General features: G+C 38.0%; 1 protein-coding gene across 3 annotated transcripts; it reads left to right on the forward strand.

Annotated features, from left to right (window-relative positions):
* Window positions 1–350: 350 nt before the first annotated feature.
* Window positions 351–24021, forward strand: LOC143031257 (uncharacterized). 3 transcript variants are annotated; one of them, XM_076194854.1, is made up of 4 exons: window positions 351–593; window positions 3833–3892; window positions 4329–4449; window positions 21398–24021. In XM_076194854.1, exon 4 carries the CDS (start codon window positions 22212–22214, stop codon window positions 23565–23567), a length of 1356 nt encoding a protein of 451 aa, XP_076050969.1. In that variant the 5' UTR covers window positions 351–593; window positions 3833–3892; window positions 4329–4449; window positions 21398–22211; the 3' UTR covers window positions 23568–24021. The 3 variants fall into 3 exon arrangements, with proteins under 3 accessions (XP_076050969.1, XP_076050970.1, XP_076050971.1); XM_076194855.1 differs by lacking the exons at window positions 351–593; window positions 3833–3892; window positions 4329–4449 and adding exons at window positions 17580–17751; window positions 18649–18765; XM_076194856.1 differs by lacking the exons at window positions 351–593; window positions 3833–3892; window positions 4329–4449 and adding an exon at window positions 17580–17751.
* The last annotated feature ends 942 nt before the right edge of the window (window positions 24022–24963 follow it).

The following is a 24963-nucleotide window of genomic DNA, read 5'->3' on the forward strand; positions in this document are numbered from 1 at the left end:
ATATATATATATATATATATACATGTATATATATATATGTATATATATATACATATATACATAAGAAACATGGTAGGCTTTACAAGGGCCTACATTAGAGACTTAATTTGCTTAAATATTTGGTTTTATTTATTTATATGTTTAATTGATATATTTCATATATTCGTTTTATTTATCTATTTATTTGTTTATGTAAATTTTCATTTCATCGCCCAGTTTGTCTTTTAGCGTTATTTTAAATATATAGGGTTACAAAAATAAAATTCCAAATATTCAAATAACAGGTGTCAAAAACATTACAGGTTTACCTTTCCAATGACAACAAAAAATGTAACTAACAGCGCTATAGCGTTAGATTCATAGCTACGGTGACCTAAAAACTTTGACGAGAAGATTACAAGGAATAAATTTCGGCCTTTGTTCAATATTCATTTAGTAATCACCAGGGAAATAGTTATCAAGAAGTGTTGTTCTGTGAACACAATAAAGAAAAAGATAAAACACACCGTGGGGATCATTGATATATGAGTAGAAACGTGAAAGATAAGTTCAGAAGGGAAACATAAAATGCTCACAAAGGAGTTAATTAAACGGTAAAGTTCATTTACCTTAATCGAAAATATGTATGCTTTAGTCTTTTTAGATAACAGTTCATGCTTGAATTGACATTTGTGAACATTATGTAATTTTCATTATATTCTTATAAGAAATTGGGTATCAAGCATAAATGTACATGTATTCATAATGGAACTGCCTTTTCTTCCAATTTACTGTATGATTGTTTCATTTAAGGCATTAATTTCCATGATAAGATTTTTTTTATCATATATTTTGTGTTGGTGCACTGTTGAAGAACAGGTATAGGATGGGAAATCGATGTTTTATTAAGAAATTAATGGCTTTGAAGAGAATGGCTGAAGTGTACTAGCAATACTTATTGCAACAGAAGTGAAAATACATTTCCACAATAGGGATTGTATTTTTTATGTACAGTGATTTTAACTTAGTTATTTTCACCACATAGTGATTATAAGGTAAACGGAGGTTAGCACTGTATGGTAAATGCAGCAGGTAATTTGATATAGTGAACATCCATATTTTAGTCTTTCTGGAAAGCATGCAGAAGTCTTCAGAATCCCCCATTCTATCTCTGCCATTGAGTAACCTAACCATAACTCTGACTGTACCATGATTTTTATGTGAACATATGTATTCAACCCCACTCATTCTCAGTTACATTCTCCAATTATTTTATGTCCTGTAGTATAAAGCTATTATTATTATGTGGCCACTTATTTTTAGTAATGCAATACAGTATGATGGGAATACATACAACATATGTATTTCTGACATCTGTGCCTCAAGCTTTTCTCTTATTCTCTTTGGGCTGTTAAAAGGTTTGGGCTCTGCAGCCTGATATCTGATGCTCATCTCAAAAGTTAGGTTATGTAAAACCAAGTTTTTGTTATGAGATTGTAGTGAGGTGGGATGTGGCTTTCTTCCCATATTGATGGTAGTTATGTAGTATGTGACACATCCTTTTATTCTGGTTATTGTTTTGTCTTGCAACACTGCTTCTGACCCAGAGTACTGGGCAAGGAAGGTGCAGGGATGACCTGTCATCCAGGAGGTGCTAAGATAAGAGGGAGGGAGGGAGGGTGGAGGGGTGTGGAGTGTATTCAGGGATGGAATGGGTGGGAATAATTTTGTGCCTTTTCCTTTTTGGCTACCTCCCTTGTAAGGGGGAAAAAGCCTTGGTATATGTATGTATGTTTGTATGTATGTGTATTGTTTTGTTATATTAATTTCCATGGCATCTCTTTAATAGTGAAAAGGATCAGTCTTGGTTGACCCTTTGTGTACAGTGAGACTTCTCATTAACGGACGTTAATTAGCTGTGTTTGCAGTGTTTTGGAGTGGTTTTTGGGTGGCATAGTGATTGCACTCACTAAACAACAGCACCAAAAACACCGAAAACACAGCGAAAGCACCGCAAACACAGCTAATTAACGTCCGTTAATGAGAGGTCTAACTGTATTGTATTCAGTAATATGCATCACCACACTTTGGTCAATATTCATGGTTTATGTCCTTTTCTTTCTATGCTAAATTGTCTCTTTGTTGAGTGCCATCCCATAGTAATATCATAAATGAACACACTGACAGGCCAATATGGGATATAGCATTGGCAACATAAATGCTTCTAACTAATATTTGCTGCCCAGCTTATGCCAGGAGAGTATAACATTGAGTTACAGAAATTATCCAAAATACATTTAACAATAACCAGAGAACTAATGCCAAGAACAAAAATTATACATATCATAAATACTTCTCCACAGTGTACAAAAAGATATGAAAGGATTTTGCAGTAACTAATTTAAAGAAGCTAACCCCAAGTGAAAGTACAGAAACTAACATGTTCATCTAATACCGGATTAAGAAGTGATCTTGCTACTTCAATATAATATCAGCTAGATTGTCAATGATTTCCAAAACACATCACAAATAGGTAGTCTTGTAAACTTGGGGGATGTACAACCCACACATCAGCATCTCTACTGTGAAATTAGTTGCTCCATAAAATTGGTTGCCCTTCCATCTATCTATAGGAGCCCCTAAAAACCAGCACAGAACAAGCCACAAGATAATCTTTAAAAAATAAATTAGTAGAAAATACACCAGTATTGGCAACAATATAAAATAAAAGAAGACTATTATAGAAGCTCTCTTCGTAAAGAAACTATCATCTAAGTTAAATATACAGGCTGATGACCTAAAAATTCTTAGTGTTCAAATTTCCTCGCCATTCAGCAAACTAAGAGAGGCTGATGACATCACTGAACAGCAAGCCCATGAGAGAGCAGCATAGTCTACAATGCCGCCAGAAAGTCAAGCACCTTTGAAGTCGCCCTTACCAGACCTCAACTGATGAAGAATACAGGTCCCAGACCTGACCAAAATGTTTTTTCTCTCACTTGCCTCCCTCTGAAAAAGTGCTAGGAAGTGTGAAAATGCATTCTGGGTAAAGCTTTTCTGTATGCTGTGCCAAAGTATTTTTGCCAAAATGAATTATGGAGACATCTAAAGTCAACACCCTTTAGAAGGAAATGTACTAAGACAAAGAGAAGGATCAAACAAGAAACTCTGCAACAACAAACTTGCCATGATTTTTAATCACATATGTATATGTACATGTATGTATAATACCAAAGGGCCTTTTCCCCTATAACAGTATGTAGCCAACCCAGAGTGCACACCTACCTTACACCCATCTAAACCCATCCATTGCCCTTCTCATCTTAGCACCTCATAGATGAAGGGTGATCCTTCACAGTTTCAGTAAGATGTAATCACAACCTTACCATATACCCTGAAAAACAAAATCTTCTCCACATAGCATCACATCAGAATGATCGGTACATAATTCTATCTCAAGATCCCTTGTATACATATATCTATCACATCATACAGTAAAAGCTCCTAGGATACAAGAAATTTGGAGATTACCTTTTCCAAAACTTTCAAAACCTGTCCTCAAAACCCCAATGCCTCTTAACAGGAATACCTTTGCACACAAATTACTAAATAGTTTTAAGACCAATCAGATTCATATTAAATTGAGTACAACCAAATATAAACCCAGAGGAGAAAATACTTTCCAGACACAAGAACCACACATGTCTGCTTATATTAATGTTGCTACCCAGCCTTGGCACAACACCATCACATGATTCATTTGGTAAAAGACATAGACCTTTAATGCAGCCATCATACACTGGTCAATACTCTTACAATTCAGACATTAGTATAGAGTATCCTTGATTTGCAGGTGAATGCAGTGGGTGTAGCTGAATACATTAGGGCTGTGGATTCCCTGCAAGAATGAATGGTAAGTTGTTTAATGATTCATTCACAGTTTTCCCATATTTTTAGGTTACCTGGTACCCAACACACCTCATTTCTCAACAATACTCCCTAGAATTAAACAAAATATCCACCCCAGTATCATGATAAATGTACCATAACCTGCATTCAACTGCACACTATATCCCTTTACAAAATATCTATACACAAGCACTGGAGCATGGGCCAACTACTCCATTTTTACCCACTATTTCATGATGTATATCCCCAAGGGAAAAAAACACTACCCACATATGTTTATTCATCAACTGTAGATCAAACGTAGGTTTGGATACTAAAGTCTCATATCTTAAATATATGACAATTATGATTTATTCTAAAAGTGAGATGAATTCTTATTTTGTAAAGGAACCTTTGCTAATTCATTATAAGCCATTATGTATTAATATTTTTTTTTTCAGACTGCATGAAGTTAAATGATTCACATTCATCTTTAGAAGGAAATTATTGCTGAGTTGGTGAAAAAAGAAGAAATTTTCATGCACCTTTTCAAGGATTCAATAGAAGTTTAGAAGTATCAAAGTATGAATACAATATTTTCCTTTCTTTTGTACAATCATTCAGACTCCTAAAGGTAAAACCTGTTATATATGTGCACACCAATGGCATATTCCCCCAGTAATAGTTTTTACAGTCATTTTTATCAGAGAAAGAAACTCCTTGCTGGTCAATACAAAAATGAAAATGTAAGAATATACATACATTTTCATTGGCCTTGATATTTACAGGCTAATGATTTGAGGCAAATTTTGAATTACAGATGAGTTATGAGTATTCTTCATATGATGAATGGTGCAGACTTTGGAGAAAAGAACCTTTATATGTAACTTCATTCTCTTATTATAGTTACTTGAAAATGCATATGAGAAATTATATGGGTACAGATGTACTATTCATGAAGCTCCTATTTCCAAGTCAGAAAGTGATATGAAAACTCACATGGGAGAAAGGTTTCATGAATGCATTCTTTATTTAAAGTTTATTTTTACACTCGGGTTCTTTAGAAAGCCACATAAAAACTTACAGGAGAGGGAAGCCTTATGAGCATACACTTAGATATGCATATATTTCAAGTGTGATACTCCGAAAGGCCATATGAAGACAAAAACAAGAGAGAAGCTTCATCTCTTTATTTTCCCATACTGGTGATCATAGAAACCATATAACAACTTTCATAAGGGAGATGTATCATAAATGTGCTCTTTGTGAAGGTTTGTTAGCTTTGTCTAATATTCTGAAAAGCTAGATAAAGATTACTCAATGCATCTTCATGTACTGTTTTTTTGAAGCTTTATTTTAACATTCTGATAATCTGAAAAGGTACATGAGAACTTGCACAAGGGAGATACTTCCTAGATTTAATCTTTATGAAGTATGATTTTTTTTATACTGGATTCATATAACAACCTCATAAACGAAGTCTTTGGAATGTCTCATCGTCTGCACCTGGTCATCTGAAAAGTTATATGAAGATTCTCAAAGTAGAAATATCATGAATGCACTCCTTATTAAACTTCATTTTCTATGTCTGGTACTCTGAATAGGTATAAGTAACAAAGAAAAACCTCAATTTTAAAACGTAATTTTCTTAGGTACTCTCAAAAGATGAAAACTCATGCAGGTGATAAAGCTCATAAATGTACTCTCTGTGAAGCTTCATTTTCTCAGTCTAGTAGACTGAGAATCCATATGAGAGCCCATACAGGCAAAAAGCCTTATGAATGTACCCAGTGTGAAGCTTCGTTTTCTCAGAATAGTGATCTGAAACGGCATATGAGAGTTCATACTGGGGAAAAGCCTTATACATGTAGTCTTTGTAAAGCTTCATTTTCTCTGTCTGGTCATCTGAAAAGTCACATCAGGACCCACACAGGAGAAAAGCCTTACGTGTGCAGTCTTTGTAAAGCTTCATTTTCTCTAACGGGTCACCTGAAAAATCACATGAGAACGCATACAGGGGAAAAGCCTTACACGTGTACTCTTTGTAAAGATTCGTTCGCTCAGTCGGGTAGTTTGAGAAACCATATGAGAACCCATACACGGGAAACACCGCATGAATGCAATCTGTGCAGTGCTGCGTATTCGTTGTCAGGTAGTCTAAAGAGACACATGAGAGTACATACGGGCGAAAAGCCCTATAGATGCACTGTTTGTGAATCTTCATTTCCTTATTCTTATTCTCTCAAGAACCACATGAGAATCCATACAGGAGAACGGCCTTACAAGTGCACTGTCTGCGAAGCCTCGTTTTCCGAGTCCGGTAATCTGAAGAACCACATGAGAATTCACACCGGCGAAAAGCCTTATGCATGTACTCTTTGTGAAAAGACATTTTCTCACGTTTGTAATCTTAATCGTCATATGAGAACTCATACAGGAGAAAGACTGTATGCATGTAGTCTTTGTAAGGCTTCATTTGCTCAATCTGGTCATCTAAATACTCACATGAGAACCCACACAGGGGAAAAGCCTTATTCATGCACTCTTTGTACAGCTTCATTTACTCAGTCACCTGGTCTGAAAAGTCATATGAAAACTCACACTAAGAAAAAGACTTAGAGATATATGTATATATTGTTTTATTGAGTCGTGTAATATGAAAAACAAAATAATTTACATGGGAGAGAAGCCTCATTAATGCAATCTTTGTAATTCTTCATTTTGTGAGACTTATCAGGAAAAGTCACGCAGGAGAATCCTCATGAGGGCTCTTTTTTTTTTTTTTTATAAGTTTCATTTTCCAAGTTTGATACTCTCGGTAAGCACTGATGTGCTTACACTTTTTGTGTTTTAGGCTTTGTTACCTCTACTTAGTTTCTGAAGTATGAGCAGATTCACAAGAGACAATGCTCTTGGTCTGGTCAAGACATAGAGGAGAACCCTCCCATGAGTCTTTCTCATTGGTATTAAATTGGCAAATGTCAGTCAAGAGCTAATGGAAAGGTTGAATAGCACAAACAGAATCTCAGGTTAACAGGTATATGGGTAAAGGTCCTGGAGTTCAAAGGAGAGGGTGACAACATTATAGACATGGAACGTGATCAAGTCGTGTTACTCCCCTTGTGGCCACTAGTGGAGGGGTACTTGTCACTTCTTGTAGGGGTGGGGCCATGCTACTGGAGATAATGTAGTTATATTTCATTAAGTTCTTATTCCATTTGAGGGATTTTGGCTATTCTGTCTTGTGGAGTGCTTAGGTTCTTGATTGTGTAGTATATTTCAGTGTTTTGTTAATATTGAAGATTGAAAGATGTAGATTTAACCTAGTAATAGATAAACAAACCAAATGCTGAAATGTCTGTCAGTTGGTCGTTTTGTTGAATTATTTCTTTACCTTTTTTGGATAACCTTTACTCAAAGAATGTTTATCACTATTGACTTTACTATCCCTATTATCTGCCACCCACCTCGAATATCTCTGCCACATCTATTACTACATGTCTTAACACAGTATTGTCTCCAAGAATAGAGGAGCTGATTATAGGCAATGAAATAAATTTCCTTGCTTGTTTCTGTATTTATTTTTTTCTGCACCCAGTGCTATTATGGAATGAAAGATTTCTTGTAGGCAGACTACCATTGGAATTTGTTATGATTCATTGTAAGAGTTGTATTCTATATAGAATACTTTTGATTGCTTCAAGGTAGTTTTTATGTTCTAAGTCATATGTTACAATTATTTTAGATTATAGATATAATAAAACTAGTTTTTGAATATGGTTTCTGTTGCAGTGGATAATGATAAAATTCATAAGTCAGTTTTGTGCCAATTTTGGAGATGGTGGAAGTATATATATTTACTGATTAGTGGTATTAACCCATTCAACTCCGATGACAAGATGTCTTGTCATTTGGTCAAATAAAACAAAAAATCATAAAACACCAAAATGTTTGATCAAACACCAGAAAAATATGACGTCAGTCCTCGCTTCGCTGCGAGCGAAGCGAGGACTGACGTCATATTTTTCTGGTGTTTGATCAAACATTTTGTTGTTTTATGATTTTTTGTTTTATTTGACCAAATGACAAGACATCTTGTCATCGGAGTTGAATGGGTTAAGGTTAGTATTATTTTCTTGACAATAACTAGTGCTTCTATTCTCACACCAAAATGATGGAGTCGTAAAGGTGGTAAAGTAAAAATTAAAGCAAGTTGAAAATTATTAACATTCTGTGAGTAGAGATTACTCTCCAACCATAATTGAATGTGGTATAATTAGATGAAAAGGTCATTACTCAAGTTTCCAATGTATCGACAGTAAAAGACATACAATCAATACTCCCATATGAAGGTACAGATCATACAAGGGAAAAATGGTAGTTCTTGACAAAGTAACACACAAAAAGCACCAAGATGGGAGGGTTGGGTTTGTTGGTATTTTGTTGCGTGCTTTAATTCAGCCACCCCTAAGGTGGCAAAATGCAGAGTACTTCCTGCAGATTATGACTTAGACAATGGGATAAATAGTGATGTTAATAAGTTTGCAGATGACACAAAAATAGGATGCCTAATTAGGTCAGGAGACGATTCAGAGATTCTGCAGGATGATCTTAACAAATTGTTCACATGGTCAGTGAAATGGCAAATGACCTTATGTTCTTATGTTCAGAAGATTAAGGGGGAGGCCACTAGTATGTATTGGCACTCAAAGACTAGGAAAAACAATGTCTTTACATCTAAAGGTCTCTATTAGTCAGAGATAATACAAGTACTATGCATCATAGGTTCATCAAAACACAAGGAGTGTGGCTTAAAGACAGCTAGTTGTTTTATGCATTATTACAAGTGAACCTGTACATGTCATATGCATCCTTCAGGTAGTAAGATTTTCCACCTCTGACCACTTAAAGGTGATTTCTTTTGTTTTTTCTCAATTATATTTGAGTTACAATCCACACCAGTTCATCAATGGATCTGTTGACTGACATCTTGGATGGATGTATGACCATCTATAAATTGGGAGACTTGCTATCAAAATTCGTATCCCTGCTATCAAAATTTGTATCCCTGAAGTGCATGCCTATGTAGAGAAATGAATCACTATTCAATTACCTTTATTTGAAATTATTTCTCCTAATATGTTTAACACTGAAATAAAAACTATGCAGTGATATTGTGATCGTGAGTAAGATAGGGTGGATGCCTGTCCATTGAGTGACAAAACCAGTTTGACTGTTACTGTGCATCATATTTGTTAGCCAGGAAACTAGTACTCTGTCCTTTTTTTTTAATATTAATATGGTTGAGAGGCCAGACATAATATTAAATATAAAAGGTGACTATCAGCAATCTTTATGAATCTGCTGTTTGTTCTGTACATGTGTAGTATGGATGGGTACATTTTCAATAAACTATACAGTATATATTGCTGAAATTGATTTACATTAAGTATGTCTTTGACTACCATACCTTTCTATAGATTATATAAAAGCAAAACACACCAGTATATATTTATGAATGTCAAGATACACTCAAGCTGTGCTCATTTGATAAGTGAGAATGAGCCTTCTGAACTCAGGACATATGCATGAATTTTTCCTCTGTCTTGATACTCTCCTCATCAAATTGGAAAGACTTCACTTATGAAGAGATTACTATGTATGAACATGGAATGGAAGGGACCTAGAATTCCATGGGACTGGAGTACTGGTGGATTAGCTGGTGTTCCAGCCTAGGGTACAGTACACATAAGGTAGCCTAGGTCTCAGGTGCTACATCTGGACCTTAGAATACACTGGGGTATTGGCTGCATGTTATTGTGGCAAAGTAGCATGTAGTTGATACTTTAGGGTCTATATGGGGCGCCCCTACGGATCAGAGCCACACATCATTTTGTCTGTGGTAGAGGAAAACTCTGTTCATAGAGAAATGATGACACTTTTATACTACGACTATCCCTCTGTTATGCTGTCCCCCAACCCCTTGTTACTGTCCTGTACCATTTCTCTAAATATTCATTTCCTTTTTTCGCCGGCCCTGTGGTGGGGGAAGAGAATGCTACCACCAAGTCTTTCCACTTGAGTCGTAAAAGGCGAAAAAAAAACAGGATTGGGGATGGGATTAGGAGTCCTATTACCTGTAGCCCCAAAAGGGGACATTCCTAAAAGAAGAAAAGGCATAAGTGGGTCTGGGAATTTTCCAACCAGTACCCTAAGGTTTGGGTCTTTTAATGTGCATGGATGTGGTACAGATGAGAGTAAAAGGGAAGAGATAGGCAGTATGTTTGAGATAAGAAAGATGGATGTACTGGCTTTGAGTGAAACTAAAATGAAAGGAAATGGTAATTGTGAGTTTGGGAGTGTAGCTGGGAGGTACTCGGGAGTGAAGAGTGGACGAGGGAGTGAAGGGGTGGCTATACTAGTAAGTAAAAAGATAAGTAAGCGGGTAGTGGAGTGGAAGAAGGTTTCATCAAGGTTGATGTGGATGAAGGTGAAGCTGGGAAGGGAGATGTGGGTTTTTGTAAGTGTGTATGGACCTGGTAGTGAGAAGAGCGTAGAGGAAAGGGAGGCTTTTTGGGTAGATATAAATGAGTATATAGAGGGATTAGCGAGAAATGTCAATGTAGTTGTATTGAGAGACCTTAATGCTAGGGTAAAAAATGAACCAATAGATAGAGTGATTGGGAAGTATGGAGTTCCAGGTAAAAACCGTAATGGAGAAATGATGGTGGAGATCTGCCTTGAAAGAGAGTTGATGATAGCAAATACAGTGTTTAGGAAGAAAGTCAAGCATAAGTGCACATGGGAGAGGGTGGCAGATAGAGCAATAATGGACTATACGAGTGACCAGGTGACCAGGAGTATGGTGGGAAGAGTTAAGGATGTACATGTTCTAAGGGGAGAGAGTGGGGGAATATCAGATCATTTTCTGGTGAAAGGTAAATTGAGAGTGGAGAAAGGAAAAGGGCAGAAGGTAGGAAGGTAGTAAGAGTGAACTGCTTAAATGAGAAAAAAGGAGAATGAGTATAAGAAGAAGCTGAAAGAGGAGTGGAAGGGAATAAAGGATAGAGTAGAACTAGGAGTGGAGGAGGAATGGGGATGGTTCAAGGAGGGAGTCATAAGGTGTGTAAAGATGGTGTGTGGAACAAGGAGGGCGGGAGGAAATAGAAGGAAGGGTAGTGAGTGGTGGGATGAGGAAGCAAAGAAAGGTGTAGAAGAGAAGAAGCAGGCATTAATAGATTGGCTACAATTTAGGACGAGGTAATCATATTAGAGGTACAAAGTAAAGAGAAGGGAAGCTAAACATAAGAAAGGAAGCAAAGGGGAGAGCAGATGTGAAATGGGGTAAGAATATGACGGAAAATATTGAAAGTAATAAAAAGATGTTTTGGAAGGAAATTAAAAGAGAAAGGGGAGGCGATTCAAGTAGAGAAGAAAAGGTAAAAAGTACAAATGGAGAGATGATAATGGAAGAGAAGGCAGTGAGAAGAAGGTGGGCAGAGTATTTTAGGGAGTTGCTAAATGTGAAGGAGGCTAGGGAGGGAAAGATAGTTGCAGTAGGAAGCGCTAAGAAAATGAGAGTGATGAGTGAGGAAAATGGAGGAGAAATAGGGAAGGATAAAGTAAGAGCAGCTGTTAAGATGATGATAGCAGGTAAGGCACCTGGTCTGGATGAATGCCAGGCAGAATGTCTGAAGAAAGGAGGTACAGTTATGGTGGATTGGCTGGTGAGGCTATTTAATGTTTGTTTGAGAGGGTAGAGTGCCAGAGGACTGGAGGAGTGCCTGTATAGTTCCGCTTTACAAGGAAAAGGGGGACAAGTGTGAGTGTAGTAGTTTCGGAGGGATCAGCTTGTTGAGTGTAGTTGGGAAGGCTTATGGGAGGGTCTTGATTGAGAGGATTAGGAGAGGAACAGAGGGAGTAATTGGTGAGGAACAGTGTGGGTTTAGGACAGGTAGGGGTTGTGTAGATCAGATTTTTGTGGTATGACAGATATGTGAGAAAGCTATGGATGTTTTTTGGGCTTTTATATATCTGGAAAAGGATTAAGACAGGGTAGACAGGGAGGCACTGTGGGAGGTACTGCAGATATATGGGATAGGAGGAAAGCTGTTAAGAGCAGTCAAAAGTTTTTACGAGAGTAGTAGAGCTTGTGTTAGGATTAGAAATGGAGAGAGTGAATGGTTTGAGGTAAAGGTGGGACTTCGTCAGGGATGTGTTATGTCGCCCTGGCTGTTCAATCTTTACATGGATGGGGTGGTGCGAGAGGTGAATGCAAGGATAGTGGGTCAGGGTTTGGAGATTAAAGAAAATTAAGAAAAGTGGGAGGTGAGCCAGTTGTTGTTTGCTGACGACACTGCGCTTGTAGCAGGATCAGAAGAGGGATTGAGGAAGTTAGTGACAGAGTTTGAGAAGGTGTGTGAAAGAAGGAAGCTGAAGATAAATGTGGGTAAAAGTAAGGTGATGAGATGTACAAGGGGAGAGAGTGACAGCAGGCTGGAAGCGAGCGTTAAGGGTGAAAGACTGGAGGAAGTGGATAGTTTTAGATACTTGGGTGCGAATGTGGCCAGAAAGGGAGGAGTGGAGGTGGAGGTAGAATGTAGATTGAGAGAAGCGAGTAAATGTCTTGGTGGATTGAAAAGTGTAATGAGAAATAGACATCTGGGAATGGATGCAAAGAGGAGGTTATATGAAGAAGTGATTGTGCCAACAACATTGTACGGGGCAGAAACATGGAACATGAGAGAGGAAGAGAGAAGAAGTTTGAATGTGTTTGAGATGAAATGTCTGAGAAATATGATAGGAGTTACTAGGCTGGATAGAGTGAGAAATGAGGAGGTAAGGAGGAGAACAGGAGTGGAAAGGGAACTGGGAGACAAGGTTGCTGAAAGAGTATTAGGATGGTTTGGACACATGGAAAGAATGAGTAAAGAAAGATTAATAAAAGAAGTGTGGAAGGCCGAGGTGGAAGGAGTGAATATGAGGGGGCGTCCTAGGATGAGATGGATGGATGGGGTGAAAGGGGCATTACAAAAGAGAGGAATGTCTGTGGAGGAAGGACGGAAGAGGACAGAAAATAGGGGTGAATGGAGAGGGGTTGTGTATAGATGATGTTGTGATGCATGAGGGGAAGTGGGTGGGAGATGGGGGGTGAGGAAGTATGTATGAGAAAAAAAATTGACGCAGCCCGAAGGGATTTCTCCCCGTCTTCTCCTTTTCTGCATGGGGAGACGGAGAGGGGGGGGGTCGCCGAATTTATGAAGCGGCCTTGCTGTGGATGTGCTGTGTCTTGCAACACTGCTTCTGACCCAGGGCAGTGGACAGGATGCAGGGATGACCCGTCATCCAGGAGGTGCCAAGATGAGAGGGAGGGAGAAGGGTTGAGGGGAGTGGAATATATAGGAAATGGAATGGGTGGGAGTGGTTTCTATGCCTTTTTCTTTTTGGCTAACCCCCGTGTAGGGAAAAAAAAACCCTTTGGTATATGTATGTATGTATTATGTACTTAATACCCCTCATTCTTAGTGATGGCATGATATTGTCCATAAGGATGGAAGATAATGGTAGTTATAATTAACAATAATGATAAAGAAATCTACCTATAGTACCCCCAAAACCCCCATTCTATAAGATAACTAGAACAACATACAAAAATGATAGCCACACAGGTGTGTGCAAAAACATGCATATCTAGCAACCAATGTTACTCGTGAGTCATGAGTTCAAACTTATGTATATAGATTTTACACCTTCACACATTGGTGTAAATTTCAGTTACATAACTTTGAGCTACAACAAACCGATACACAGATGAAGTTTTTATGGTGTGTTTGGAACAATCTCCAAAATGCTTGATAGGGGTGAGATTTCCTTACCCAGGTGTTTTGTGCCTGTTATGAATATTACCTCAAGTCCTTGCAAGTCTCTTTACTTTGACTTCCATCTAAAAAGAGGGTGTCAAGATCTCGAATCAGGAGCAGGAGACAGGATCCTTGGAAGAAGACTATCTGCAGACTCTCCACCTACTAGTGGTGTTCTCAGACTTCAACTCCCACTAGGGGGTTGACGCTGAGTGTGAGGCAGTGACAGACTGACAGTATGTAGAATTACTGTCAAGCCTTTCTTCTGCTATCTAAAGTAGTAGGGGGTTCTTAACTAGGTGCCTTATACTTTTCAAAAATCTCTTTTCGAGGTCTTGCTCCTCTCTACACTTCGCCCTCCCCCACCTCCCACCAAATGGTACCAAGACCTCAAGGAAGATAAAGTGGTGCCTTATCCCCTCATTGGCGTTCCTTGAGTCCAGTTACCACTACTTAATTGATATCAGGAGTAAGGCAACGGCAAAGGCCAACAAAAGTCCTCTGGATATGGTTCGTGATGATGGAGGCAGGAGAGAGTGACACCTGGAAAGCCCTAGTCTAGTGGTACTTAACCTGGGTTCGGTGAGTCAGTCTCAAGGGTTCGGCGGAGGTCACACACTCACGTTCTGTTGGTTTTGTTCTTTGAACACAGTGATTTTGTGTGCAATCGATGCATTGTTCATTTTGTGCAATAATAGAATACATGCCTATATTTTGAAATCATATTTTTCCAATTACGTAGGGTTCGGTGAAAGCACGGATGATTCTTGTGGGAGTTAGTACCTCCAACAGAGGGAATCCCTGCCCTAATCACGATCAACACAGGTGGTGGTGCAGGCTGTGCTGCCCACACCCACGATTGTGTCAGGATAATTATCTGTGGACTAGCCTTAAGGCTTGGCATCATAGACAAAACCCCACACACGCTGACACTTGTTGTCAAGGATTAGCATGAGAACAGACATCAAGACGGCAAACGTCTGCATGTGCGGAGGCATTCCGCGCCAGTCGTCTGTCACTTTCGTTCAGTCTTGGACAGGAAATGTTGTTTTGTTTCAATACAAAACAATAAATGATCTCTACATCGATTGGTCTAAGGCTAAGATCATAGTCAGGTCCAGGAATCTGCCTGAGAGAAACGTGATTGAATCACGTTTAATCCCAGGTATATATACAAAGTGCATGAACATAACGTAGTGCCATTTCATGTGTGATAATTTATGTAATTGCTAAGACGTACCCGCCAGACTGACCTAGCGATGTCAGGTAGATGTAAGGTCATGTACCTCTCCTCACTTTTCACGTGGCCTCAAATGACTGGCGCGAACGCTTCCTACACACACGATTGGCACCCATGACTCCAATCCTTTTCTGGCCTCGCGTGGATTTATAACAAACTTTACGTAATTCCATGAGATCGAAAAAATCTGACGATTGGATCAAAGATCCCACACACGGTGAGGACTGGCCTCTTGATACCGATCCATAAAATAAAAAAATCGCGATGCTACGAGTAAGGGCACGTCACACTACGTGGGAGTGAAAAGCGCGCCGTTTTTTATCCGTCCTGTGTTCAAACGGTGATTCATTGCCGTGGGTGAACGACGTACGGCACTCAGTTCATCCCTCGCATTTCTGACTTTGTACAAGCGATGTTTCACTTGCCACAGACACACGCTATCCTTATATCAGTTGAATAACGTCCTCACGACGCCAGAACTGCGACATCTGTGACATGATGAGCGAGGCGGTTGGACTATGGACTACCTAGAAAAGATCACCCGCTCGCGCGGGATCGGTAGTTGTAGGAGGGGAAGAGATGTCTGTATGAAAATGAAAAGATATTTGTGTATAAAAGAGGCCTATTGCCACCGGGGTATTCTTAGGGATGTTTATTGCGTGAAGTCGTGGCTCAGGAGACCTGGAGTTGGAGGCTGAAATCAATATATGTAAATGTGAGATTACTTTAGGCGGTTTGGTGGGTCTTCTGTTGCGCCTCACCAATCCACCCCTGCTGGAAGGGCAATGGCGCGAGTCTAGTGCCCGGTGCGCCTCAATATGAGTGTGTTGCAGGGACCACCAGGTCAAGCTCCCCACGATTTGAGTGTGTTGCGGGGACAACAGAGTCTAGTTCCCCACGATTTGAGTGTGTTGCGGTGACCACCGGGTCAAGTTCCCCACGATTTGACGCGTAGTCTGGCAGTACCTTTAGTCGTCGTCCATTAATTGACAGGCTATAAGCATACACGTTGGAGGCAACAACCCTCTATGTGTAGAATACACACAAATCCATACCGCAAACAAAAATAACACAACTACATGCACAAACAACTACACAAACTTTCTCTTCTACTGAAATTATTTTCATTTCCAACTTTCTCTCCTGCTACATCTCATTTCAGTTTACCTACAACTAAAATAATTTCCAATTTCTCTATCTTTCTCTAAGACTAAGCCTCCTACTCATTTTCTAACTTTGTTGGATGGGGATAAGAGGAATAGATATTCTATGTAACCTCACGGTTACACATCAATCATAGTCTCCAACCCCAAGTCTCCTGCCCCCCATACCTCCAAAGCCACGACGCCGCGTAATAAATATCCCTGATCGCCCAGTGGCAAAAGCCCTCTTTTATACACTACTATCTTTTCATTTTCTTACAGACCTTCTTCCCTTCCCACAAAAACCGATCCCGCTTAAGCGGGTGGTTTACCTAGCAAATCAGAATCAGAATCAGTCGTCGTCCTGGGATGGGGTGGTACGGCCCATGAGCGACCTGCACGACTAAGCAGCCTTCTTTAGTAACCACCCTGCTCAACTCGCATGGAGAGAAGGCCAGAAAAGGTGTTTCAAACACGGCCCCTTTTCACCAATCTGGCTGGGAAAGTGCCCTCAGCAAGTTTATTAAAAAATAAATAAATAAATAAAAGAGACTAGAAAAACAAAACCCACAAGATCAACAACCAATTTGGTTTACGGGGTACTACACACGTCCACACTGTTGACGTTTCATTTGTCAGAGCTTTGGAAACACTAGGCAAATATGCCACCTTTCAGGGGGTGTGCCAGCGTCCTTCTCGAATTGCACACTGCATCTCTTATATAAAGATATGATATGCCGCTAGAGATTAGGAATATACCAGTACTATGATGGTCACACCAAGAATCACCTATGCAGAGGCATTATGATCCTTCAAAGAAGTCACTTTCTACAGCCCGACAGGAACCCCATCACAAACACCTGTACACAACTTTCCAGGCGCGGCTAGTGTTTGATTTGATCTTGAGCACTTGCTCTCAGTGAAAGTGATCACGTATTGTTGTCAGAAAGGAATATTTGGCTAAATTACAGATGCCTAAGTGCGGAGAAAAGTAGAATGGTATATTACAATCGCAGCACGTGCGGCAGCAGTCGACTACGTGAGGTTAGCATTTTGGCATTAAATATCTTTACACCAGTCCATTGTAGATAAAGGTACTATGTGTCGTCACGTGAGTGTTTTAATTATCATAACAAAAAAGGACAACATTGCTATTAAAACATAAGAATAGTATATGCTGTTACAGTCACCAAAAACTTGCTGGTAATTTAATTGCTAGGCTGCTGCACTAGAAATTTTTTATTCCTCTGTCATCTACTCAATGCAAATGGCGACTGGTGTTTGAAATTTCCTAGTTTCCTTCACATTTCTATTGTATTTATTGAAGTTGATAGATATTAGAGTAAATAACATATACATGCAGTAATACTACACATAAAAACACGATAATTCAATTATTTGGTATTGTCCACAATAGCGACGACAATGTTATGATCTCAAACGTCAATACCTGTCTTTACCGATAATTTTTCGCAGAGCGTGCATTTGGTAATCGCAGAGGAAGTTGGGCTTGAGGTTGTTACCAAGGACTTGCCATACAGAAAGCAAAATCGGAATGGGAGTCGTTAATATATGGGGTATAGAAGACAGCAGGTTTGGAAGTAGGGCGGAAAAGGTCAGATGCACATGAAGAAAACAAAAGGTAAATATCTGTGAATAACTAATACTCCCTTCTGATGAAATAATCAATGCATATCAAGTAAATATTCGTGAATATGACTTCCCCTATGATTGATGAAGGAATAGGTTGTTTCAGTGATAGTTCCTGCTCAAATAAGCCATTTCGGGGAAAAAATGCATATATATATATATATATATATATATATATATATATATATATATATATATATATATATATATATATATATATATATATATATATATATATATATATATCAAATGAAAATAATTTTTTATTTGAATTTAAAGATATCTATCAGCAAAAGAACTAATTTTTAGTGGAAAATATCTTTTCAAACACAATAGAATTTAATAAGTATGTAAAAAACATCTTTCAAAAGGGGGCATATATTAATCACTTACATATCAGTTAACTTTGAGTTATTTAACCTCATAGATATAACTTTGCATTAGAATAGGATGTGACATGAATATTACTATAATAGTTGTACACCTTCCTCTATGAGATGCTGATATAAGAGGGGAGTTACACAGGTTTGAACTGTGTAGGAAGAATGTGTGTGTGTGTGTGTGTTTTGAATTGACCACCCCCCAGGAAGGTTGTGTAGTGGGGGCTTTTGTGACACAAGGCCATGTATGTTTGTGTATGCCTGGTAGGAATGGGTTTAATTACAATAAGAACTTACATAGCAGCATACATTAAACTAGGGTATAAAAATTGTTGTACAATGGTAATCACCATGCATCTGTTTTCCTATTTTTTTTATTATATTTATTTGGAAATGAACGGTTAGAAGCAAGTAATAATATAAGTTATAGTTAATAGAACTGATGTATCACAGTTGATAATGGAGTAAAGCTTATGACCTAATGTAACCTTGGACATACCTTATTGTAGGGAAGGGCTGTTGACATCCCTTTTGTGTTCTCCTGCCCAGATGGATGAGAATAATGTGTAAGAAGCACAAAATCCATGAAACATCAAAAGCCATATTAATTGAGTACCACGTAAACAGTAAGTATGGAATTGTACTGGATGGGTGTAATGATAAAAAGGTAACACTTGGACAACAGTAATATCAGTTTTATTGATTCAGAAATTAAATTACACAATAACTTGTTTACTTACAATTTCTTTATTGAAATTTAATTTTGAAGAAATCTTGATCTCTTAGGAGAAAAGGCTACACTGATTACCATCTCAAAATAAGTTAATAATATACTGATTAATTTAGAAATTCAGTAAAGATGTTATGGTTTTAGTTTTACTACATCAGGTGACAACCTTGTATACTTATCATATCAATAGTATTTAAGTATTTTTATATATTTAGCACAGTTTTGTATACTCACCTGACTGGCTTCCCAATATCATGATTTTGTACATTTGCCTACACTAGGAGCAGCCATATTAACAGGCATGCCAGGCCCATTTCTAGACAGGTTGATGCAATGGCATACAAGACACAGAATGGACTGACTTTCATGCTTCACACAGAGTAGTTTACTGTATTTCCAAGAAAATTTTACTCTAAAAGTACTACTTTCAAGACCTAACAGATTACAAAAGAATGACTACTTTCAAGTCCAGTCAGTTCCATGCTAGATCAGGTACCCCAAACATATACTCAGAGAAAAATATTTGTAAGCCACAAGAATCACATAAGCATCTATACGCATTATATATGCGACATGGCATCACCACACAGAAGACAGAATATACCATCTTACAATAACCAACATGCACACAGTTCACACAAAAGTAGAAAATGTCTTATGTTTATAATTTTTTTTTTTTTTTTTTTTTTTTTACACATCCAAATTTGTTCTGATATTAAATACCAAGTATATGAAAACAGGTGTAAGTACTTGATTCATCCCTCCACATATGCATATTTACCTAATCCGAAGAGACATCAGACACAGTATAAAAATAAACAAGTAATTGACCTTTTTAGTCAGGACTCAGGATGCTGCAACAAGTGTAGACACTGTATATGGGCCAATATGGCTACCTTACAAAATTTACTCTTAGTATAATCTTCAAAGATTAAACACTCCAAATTTCCTTGTCATGAATGGTTAAACATACACATAAAATAGGATATACAATAAGGTGGTATGCACAAATTAATCATGGTCTATGGGCCTGGAAGGAAAAAGCAAGAAGAGAGTGCAGCAAGGATAGGAGCAAATGGAGCCTTCTGTCATGGCCATCCCCTGGAGGGGGGGAAGTTCCTAGGAACAGGAATCAGACTCAGACATTGTAGATATCGTAGGCTCTGAACTTCTGACTCCATCAATCCAAGTCCTGCAGTTCCTGCTGTTCCTCTTCAGGCTCCTCTATATCAGATGGGGAAATCTAGGGCCGGCCGCCGGGGCTGGGCAGTTCGTCAATTGAGCCCTCAGAATATTCCGTTTCTGAATCATCTGACTCAAGCTGGGAAGTAGGGATGTTGCTTGAAGCAGTAGAATCCCTGCTGGTTGATGGCTGTGGTTGTAGTAGTGGTGGATAAGTGGTAGGAGCTGCATGGTGAGGATATTCATGGGCATCGTCCATGTCACACAGTGCCAAGTTTTGCCCAATAAACACCAACTTGGCAGCTCTGTCTGTGGTCAAACGATTCCTTCTTGCAGAATATACTAATGCATATCTGCTCTCCAAATAAATTGCTTTGAAAACAAGTTTGCTTTGGATCTGTAATCTGCCAACTCAGCCACAATTTGGGTCTCATCCACATCTGGCAGTTGTGTTGCAATATCATAAATTTCCTGCATTGCATCCACCTGAAAAGCAATACATTTTTTTAGTATAAGTATATGATACTGCAAATTATGCAACTTGTATAATTTTAAAGAAATACTATTAGTAATTTAGGTCTGGTGAATTCAGGTCAATTAGACTTGGAGGCATATGCAGTAGGATAAGGGGAGGGCTAGATTTAGGGGGCAATAAGAACATATTGTTACAAAATAAAAATAATCACCACTTACCGTTTCTTCACCTGAAAGGTGAGATCCACAGTAACAAGGAGACTCCAAGTTGGCTGCAAGGTGAATACTTTTCACCAGGAATTTCTTTCAGGAATTATTATTAAAATATAAAAAATATAAAAAAATTAAAATACCCATGTTTTTTGGGTCAAGTTTTTTTTATATATAAAAAACATGTTTTTGTTTTGTCTTATAAAAAAAAAAGCACATCTTTTTTTTTTCTTAGTTGCATCTTTACTCAGGGCACATATCCCCTGCAAGAAATGACCTAAGCTACAAACCTTTCACAACAATAATCCTCAAAATTTAGCAAAATATACATATCAAGGTGTCCAAATATACACAAACCTACCCCAGCTCCCTTAAACACAACTGTATAAAATAATTAAACATAAGCACTGCATCATAAACTCAAGTATTCAGTTGTTACCTCACCCTATCAATATCATCTATGAAAAAATCTGATACACAAGTCTGTTCATTGAGTGTTTACCCAATTAGTCTATATATGGTTGTTTACTGTACATAGAATTCATTCACATCCCTATTTCAATATTAATTAGACAATAATAAAACTTCCTTATTTTGAAAAGGATTAATATCAGAATTATCATAAGGTATTATGTTGACATAAATATGCATTTCTTTTTCAGAGTAACTGAAGTTACAGGACTGTCAAATTTATCCACAGAAGGAATTATTACAGAGTTGGAAGAAGGAAACAAGAAATTATATTGCATCTCTTCAAGATCTCTTCATAGGCTTAGAAACACCAAAATATGAAATTTTTTCCTTTTATTATCAGTTTAATAATTGTACTTGGACCCCAAAGATCAACCCATACTTTTTATCAAAGTAAGAAACTGTAGGCTATGTAGCTTAATCTTTATCTGTTATTTTTCATGCATGGCTTCTTGATATCTAATATCAAGACAAAGAATTTGTATAAACATTCCCTTTTTTGTATGTAATATTTACAGGTTTATCATTTGAGGAAAGATTTTGATTTAGAGGTAAGAAGTCACATAACATGTAATAATATTTTTACTAGTGTGAGCTCTTCAAGTATGATACCATTTATATATACCCAGTGTGAAACTTTATTCACTGAATCCACTAAATCAACTTTTGAAGCATTCTGGTGAGTTTAACAGTCACACAAGAGAGATGTTTAGTGAACATGATTAAGGGTTAATTTTCATAGACTAGTAAAATGGATATTCATATAGGAATTAATTTATAGTAAAAGCATTCTAAACATAGTCTTTGTAATACCTCACACCTCCTTTTCTATGTTTAGGTATTTGAATCAATATAAGAATTTGCATACAGGAAAAAGTCATGAGCATTTTCTTTGTAAATTTTCATTTTCTGTGTTTGGTACTCTGGATAGGTACAAACAGGGTAAAAGTGTCATGAATGTAATATTTGTAAAGATTAGTTTTTTTGATCAGGTAATCTGAAGGCATGAATACCCACACAGGAAAGAGACTTCATAAATGTACTGTTTGCACAGCTTCATTTTCCCAATCTGGTAGTTTGTTGATACACATGAGGACTCACACAGGGGACAAGCCTCATAAATGTACTGTTTGTGAAGCTTCATTTTCTCAGTCAGGTCATCTGAAAAGTCACATGAGAACCCACACAGGGGAAAAGCCTTTCCAATGCACTCTTTGTGTAGCTAAATTTTCCCGTCTCTGTAACCTTGACACCCATATGAGAACTCACACGGGCGAAAAGCCCTTCTCATGCGCACTTTGTAAAATGTCCTTTTCTCAGTCTGGTGGTCTCAAAAGTCACATGAGAACTCACACTGGGCAAAAGCCTTATGTATGTACTCTTTGTAAAGCTTCCTTTTCTCAGTCTAGCAGTCTGAAATATCACATGATAACCCACAGAGGGGAAATGCCTTACACGTGTAATGTTTGCAAAGCCTCCTTTTCTCGGTCTTCTAGTCTGAAAATTCATCTGAGAACTCATACAGGGCTAAAGCCTTACAAGTGCACTCTTTGTGAATGTTCATTTTCTCAGTCCAGGCAACTAAAAACTCACATTAGCTCTCACACAGGGGAAAAGCCTCATAAATGTGGCCTTTGTGAAGCTTCGTTTTCTGAATCTGGTAGCTTAAAAAGACACATGAGAACCCACACAGGGGAACGGCCGTATAGATGTACTCTTTGCATTGCTACATTCCCCCATCTTCATAACCTTCATAGCCACATGAGATCCCACACAGGAGAGAAGCCATACTTCTGCACTCTTTGTAAAGCTTCATTTTCTCAATTTGGTCAGCTAAAAAGTCACGCAAGAATTCATACTGGGGATAAACCGTATACATGTATTCTTTGTAAGGCTTCATTTTCTCAATCTGGTCATCTGAAGGGTCATATGAAAAATCATACAGGAGACAAAACACATAAATGTACTCTCTGTTCAGCTTCTTTCTCTGAGTTGTGTCATCTGAAAATACATATGAGAACCCACACGGGGACAAAGTTTCACAAATGTACTTTTTGTGAATCTTCATTTTCTCATTCTTGTTCTCTTAAAAGACACTTGAGAAGTCACACAGGGGAAAGGACCCAGAAAAGTGCTGATAGTCAACCTTCATTTTCATATTCTGCAGACTTGAAGAATCATTTTCGGACAAGCACTGACAATGAATCTTCGAAACACACAGGGACTGATCTAGCAAGTACCAAAAAAGATTTGGAAGATGAGGTGGACAGCATACAAGGAATCTCAAGTGATTTAACTGGCGTTTGGATCAGGGAGGTCAAGGAGGAGTGTGACACTAAGCCTGTGGAAGAGCAAGAGTAAGATACCTTTACAGCTGTAAATGGAGGGACACTTCATGTTGAGCATGAATATGCCAGATGCTGTGCCAATTCCAGTTGAGAAACCAGAGTTGTATTCAGAAGTGTTGTTGCTGATCCTATTGTCAATTGGATCAGTCAAAATTCAGTATGGTAGATACCTAAATAGTATGATGTAATACTTGCCTATTGTATTATTTTGTTTGTGTTTTTTCTGCATATGAAATTGTTATAGTTTAAATGTCTCCTTTCAGCATGCTGTGCCAGTATAATGAATTACTATCCATTACTGTTATTGATAGATACCATACAAGACAGGTTCTAATGGAGGTACTACCATAAAGAATTAGAATTATGATGAAAAATTGTATGAAATATTAAGATTGTTATAGTTAACTAATGTACTCCAATAAAACCATTATAAAGTTGTGTCTGAATACCGTTACTGCCCTGATGGATGATTTCAATTTTTATAAGGTCAGTGTTGTGGCTAGATTAAGAGATGATGGAACACATACGTAGGAAGGCAGTAGATGCCAATTACAAAGGATTACAAAGGCGGAGCATGCCGACAGGAGACCTTTTGGTCCATATCTAGGTCGGATGCGAAAAAGAAGCATAACAATAAATTAATGAATAAAATCTATAATAATGTAAATAAATAAAATGCATAAATGCATAGGTATAGTTAAATGATAAACAGGTAAACAGTAAATAATGAATTAATATATAACTAATAATAAATGAGAATCAGACAAATGATGACAAAACAAATAATACAAAAATTATAATCATTACAGCATCTTGCTTAGGTGTTTTTAGTCTATCAAAATAAACACTATGTGAGAACGGAGTCTTTAGTAGTACGACGTTTTGCATGTTACAGTTTTATCAAGTACATAGTTGTGATATACAAAACTGATATTAAGTATAGGGGGACGCAGGGGAAACAGGGGAGGTCATTGGAGACTGGGAAGGTTAGGCCTAGATGGAGCCATTGACTGGGTACAGGACATTAAATCACTGCCAATGAACAAAAGGGGAAGAAGATAAGGTGAAGGGGCAATTATCCAGTGATGGTGGACAAGTCATGAGAGGAAAAAGGTGTGTAGGGCAACTAGGAGTAGCTTTCTAAGATTTTATTGACAATTGGAAGCAAAGGAATGAAGTGGGGTGAAACATAAAACTTTCCTCTATTTTGTTCAATCGTGTTGGATCCTTGAATGATGGCTGCTTCCAAACACTCTTTGGATCTTATTGGGATCATGTCCCAGTAGCTCTGTCTTTTACCAGTCCAGGTTCTACTGTTCCTGTGTGCAACACACGCGTTGGTGGTGACGTCATGGCGAACATCGGACCGACATTCTCGGATCCGGGTTTTCAGATTGTGTGATGTTCAC

This window comes from Oratosquilla oratoria, chromosome 12, assembly GCF_046742065.1.
Source record: "Oratosquilla oratoria isolate Oo_2021 chromosome 12, ASM4674206v1, whole genome shotgun sequence".
NCBI classification, from domain to species: domain Eukaryota; kingdom Metazoa; phylum Arthropoda; class Malacostraca; order Stomatopoda; family Squillidae; genus Oratosquilla; species Oratosquilla oratoria.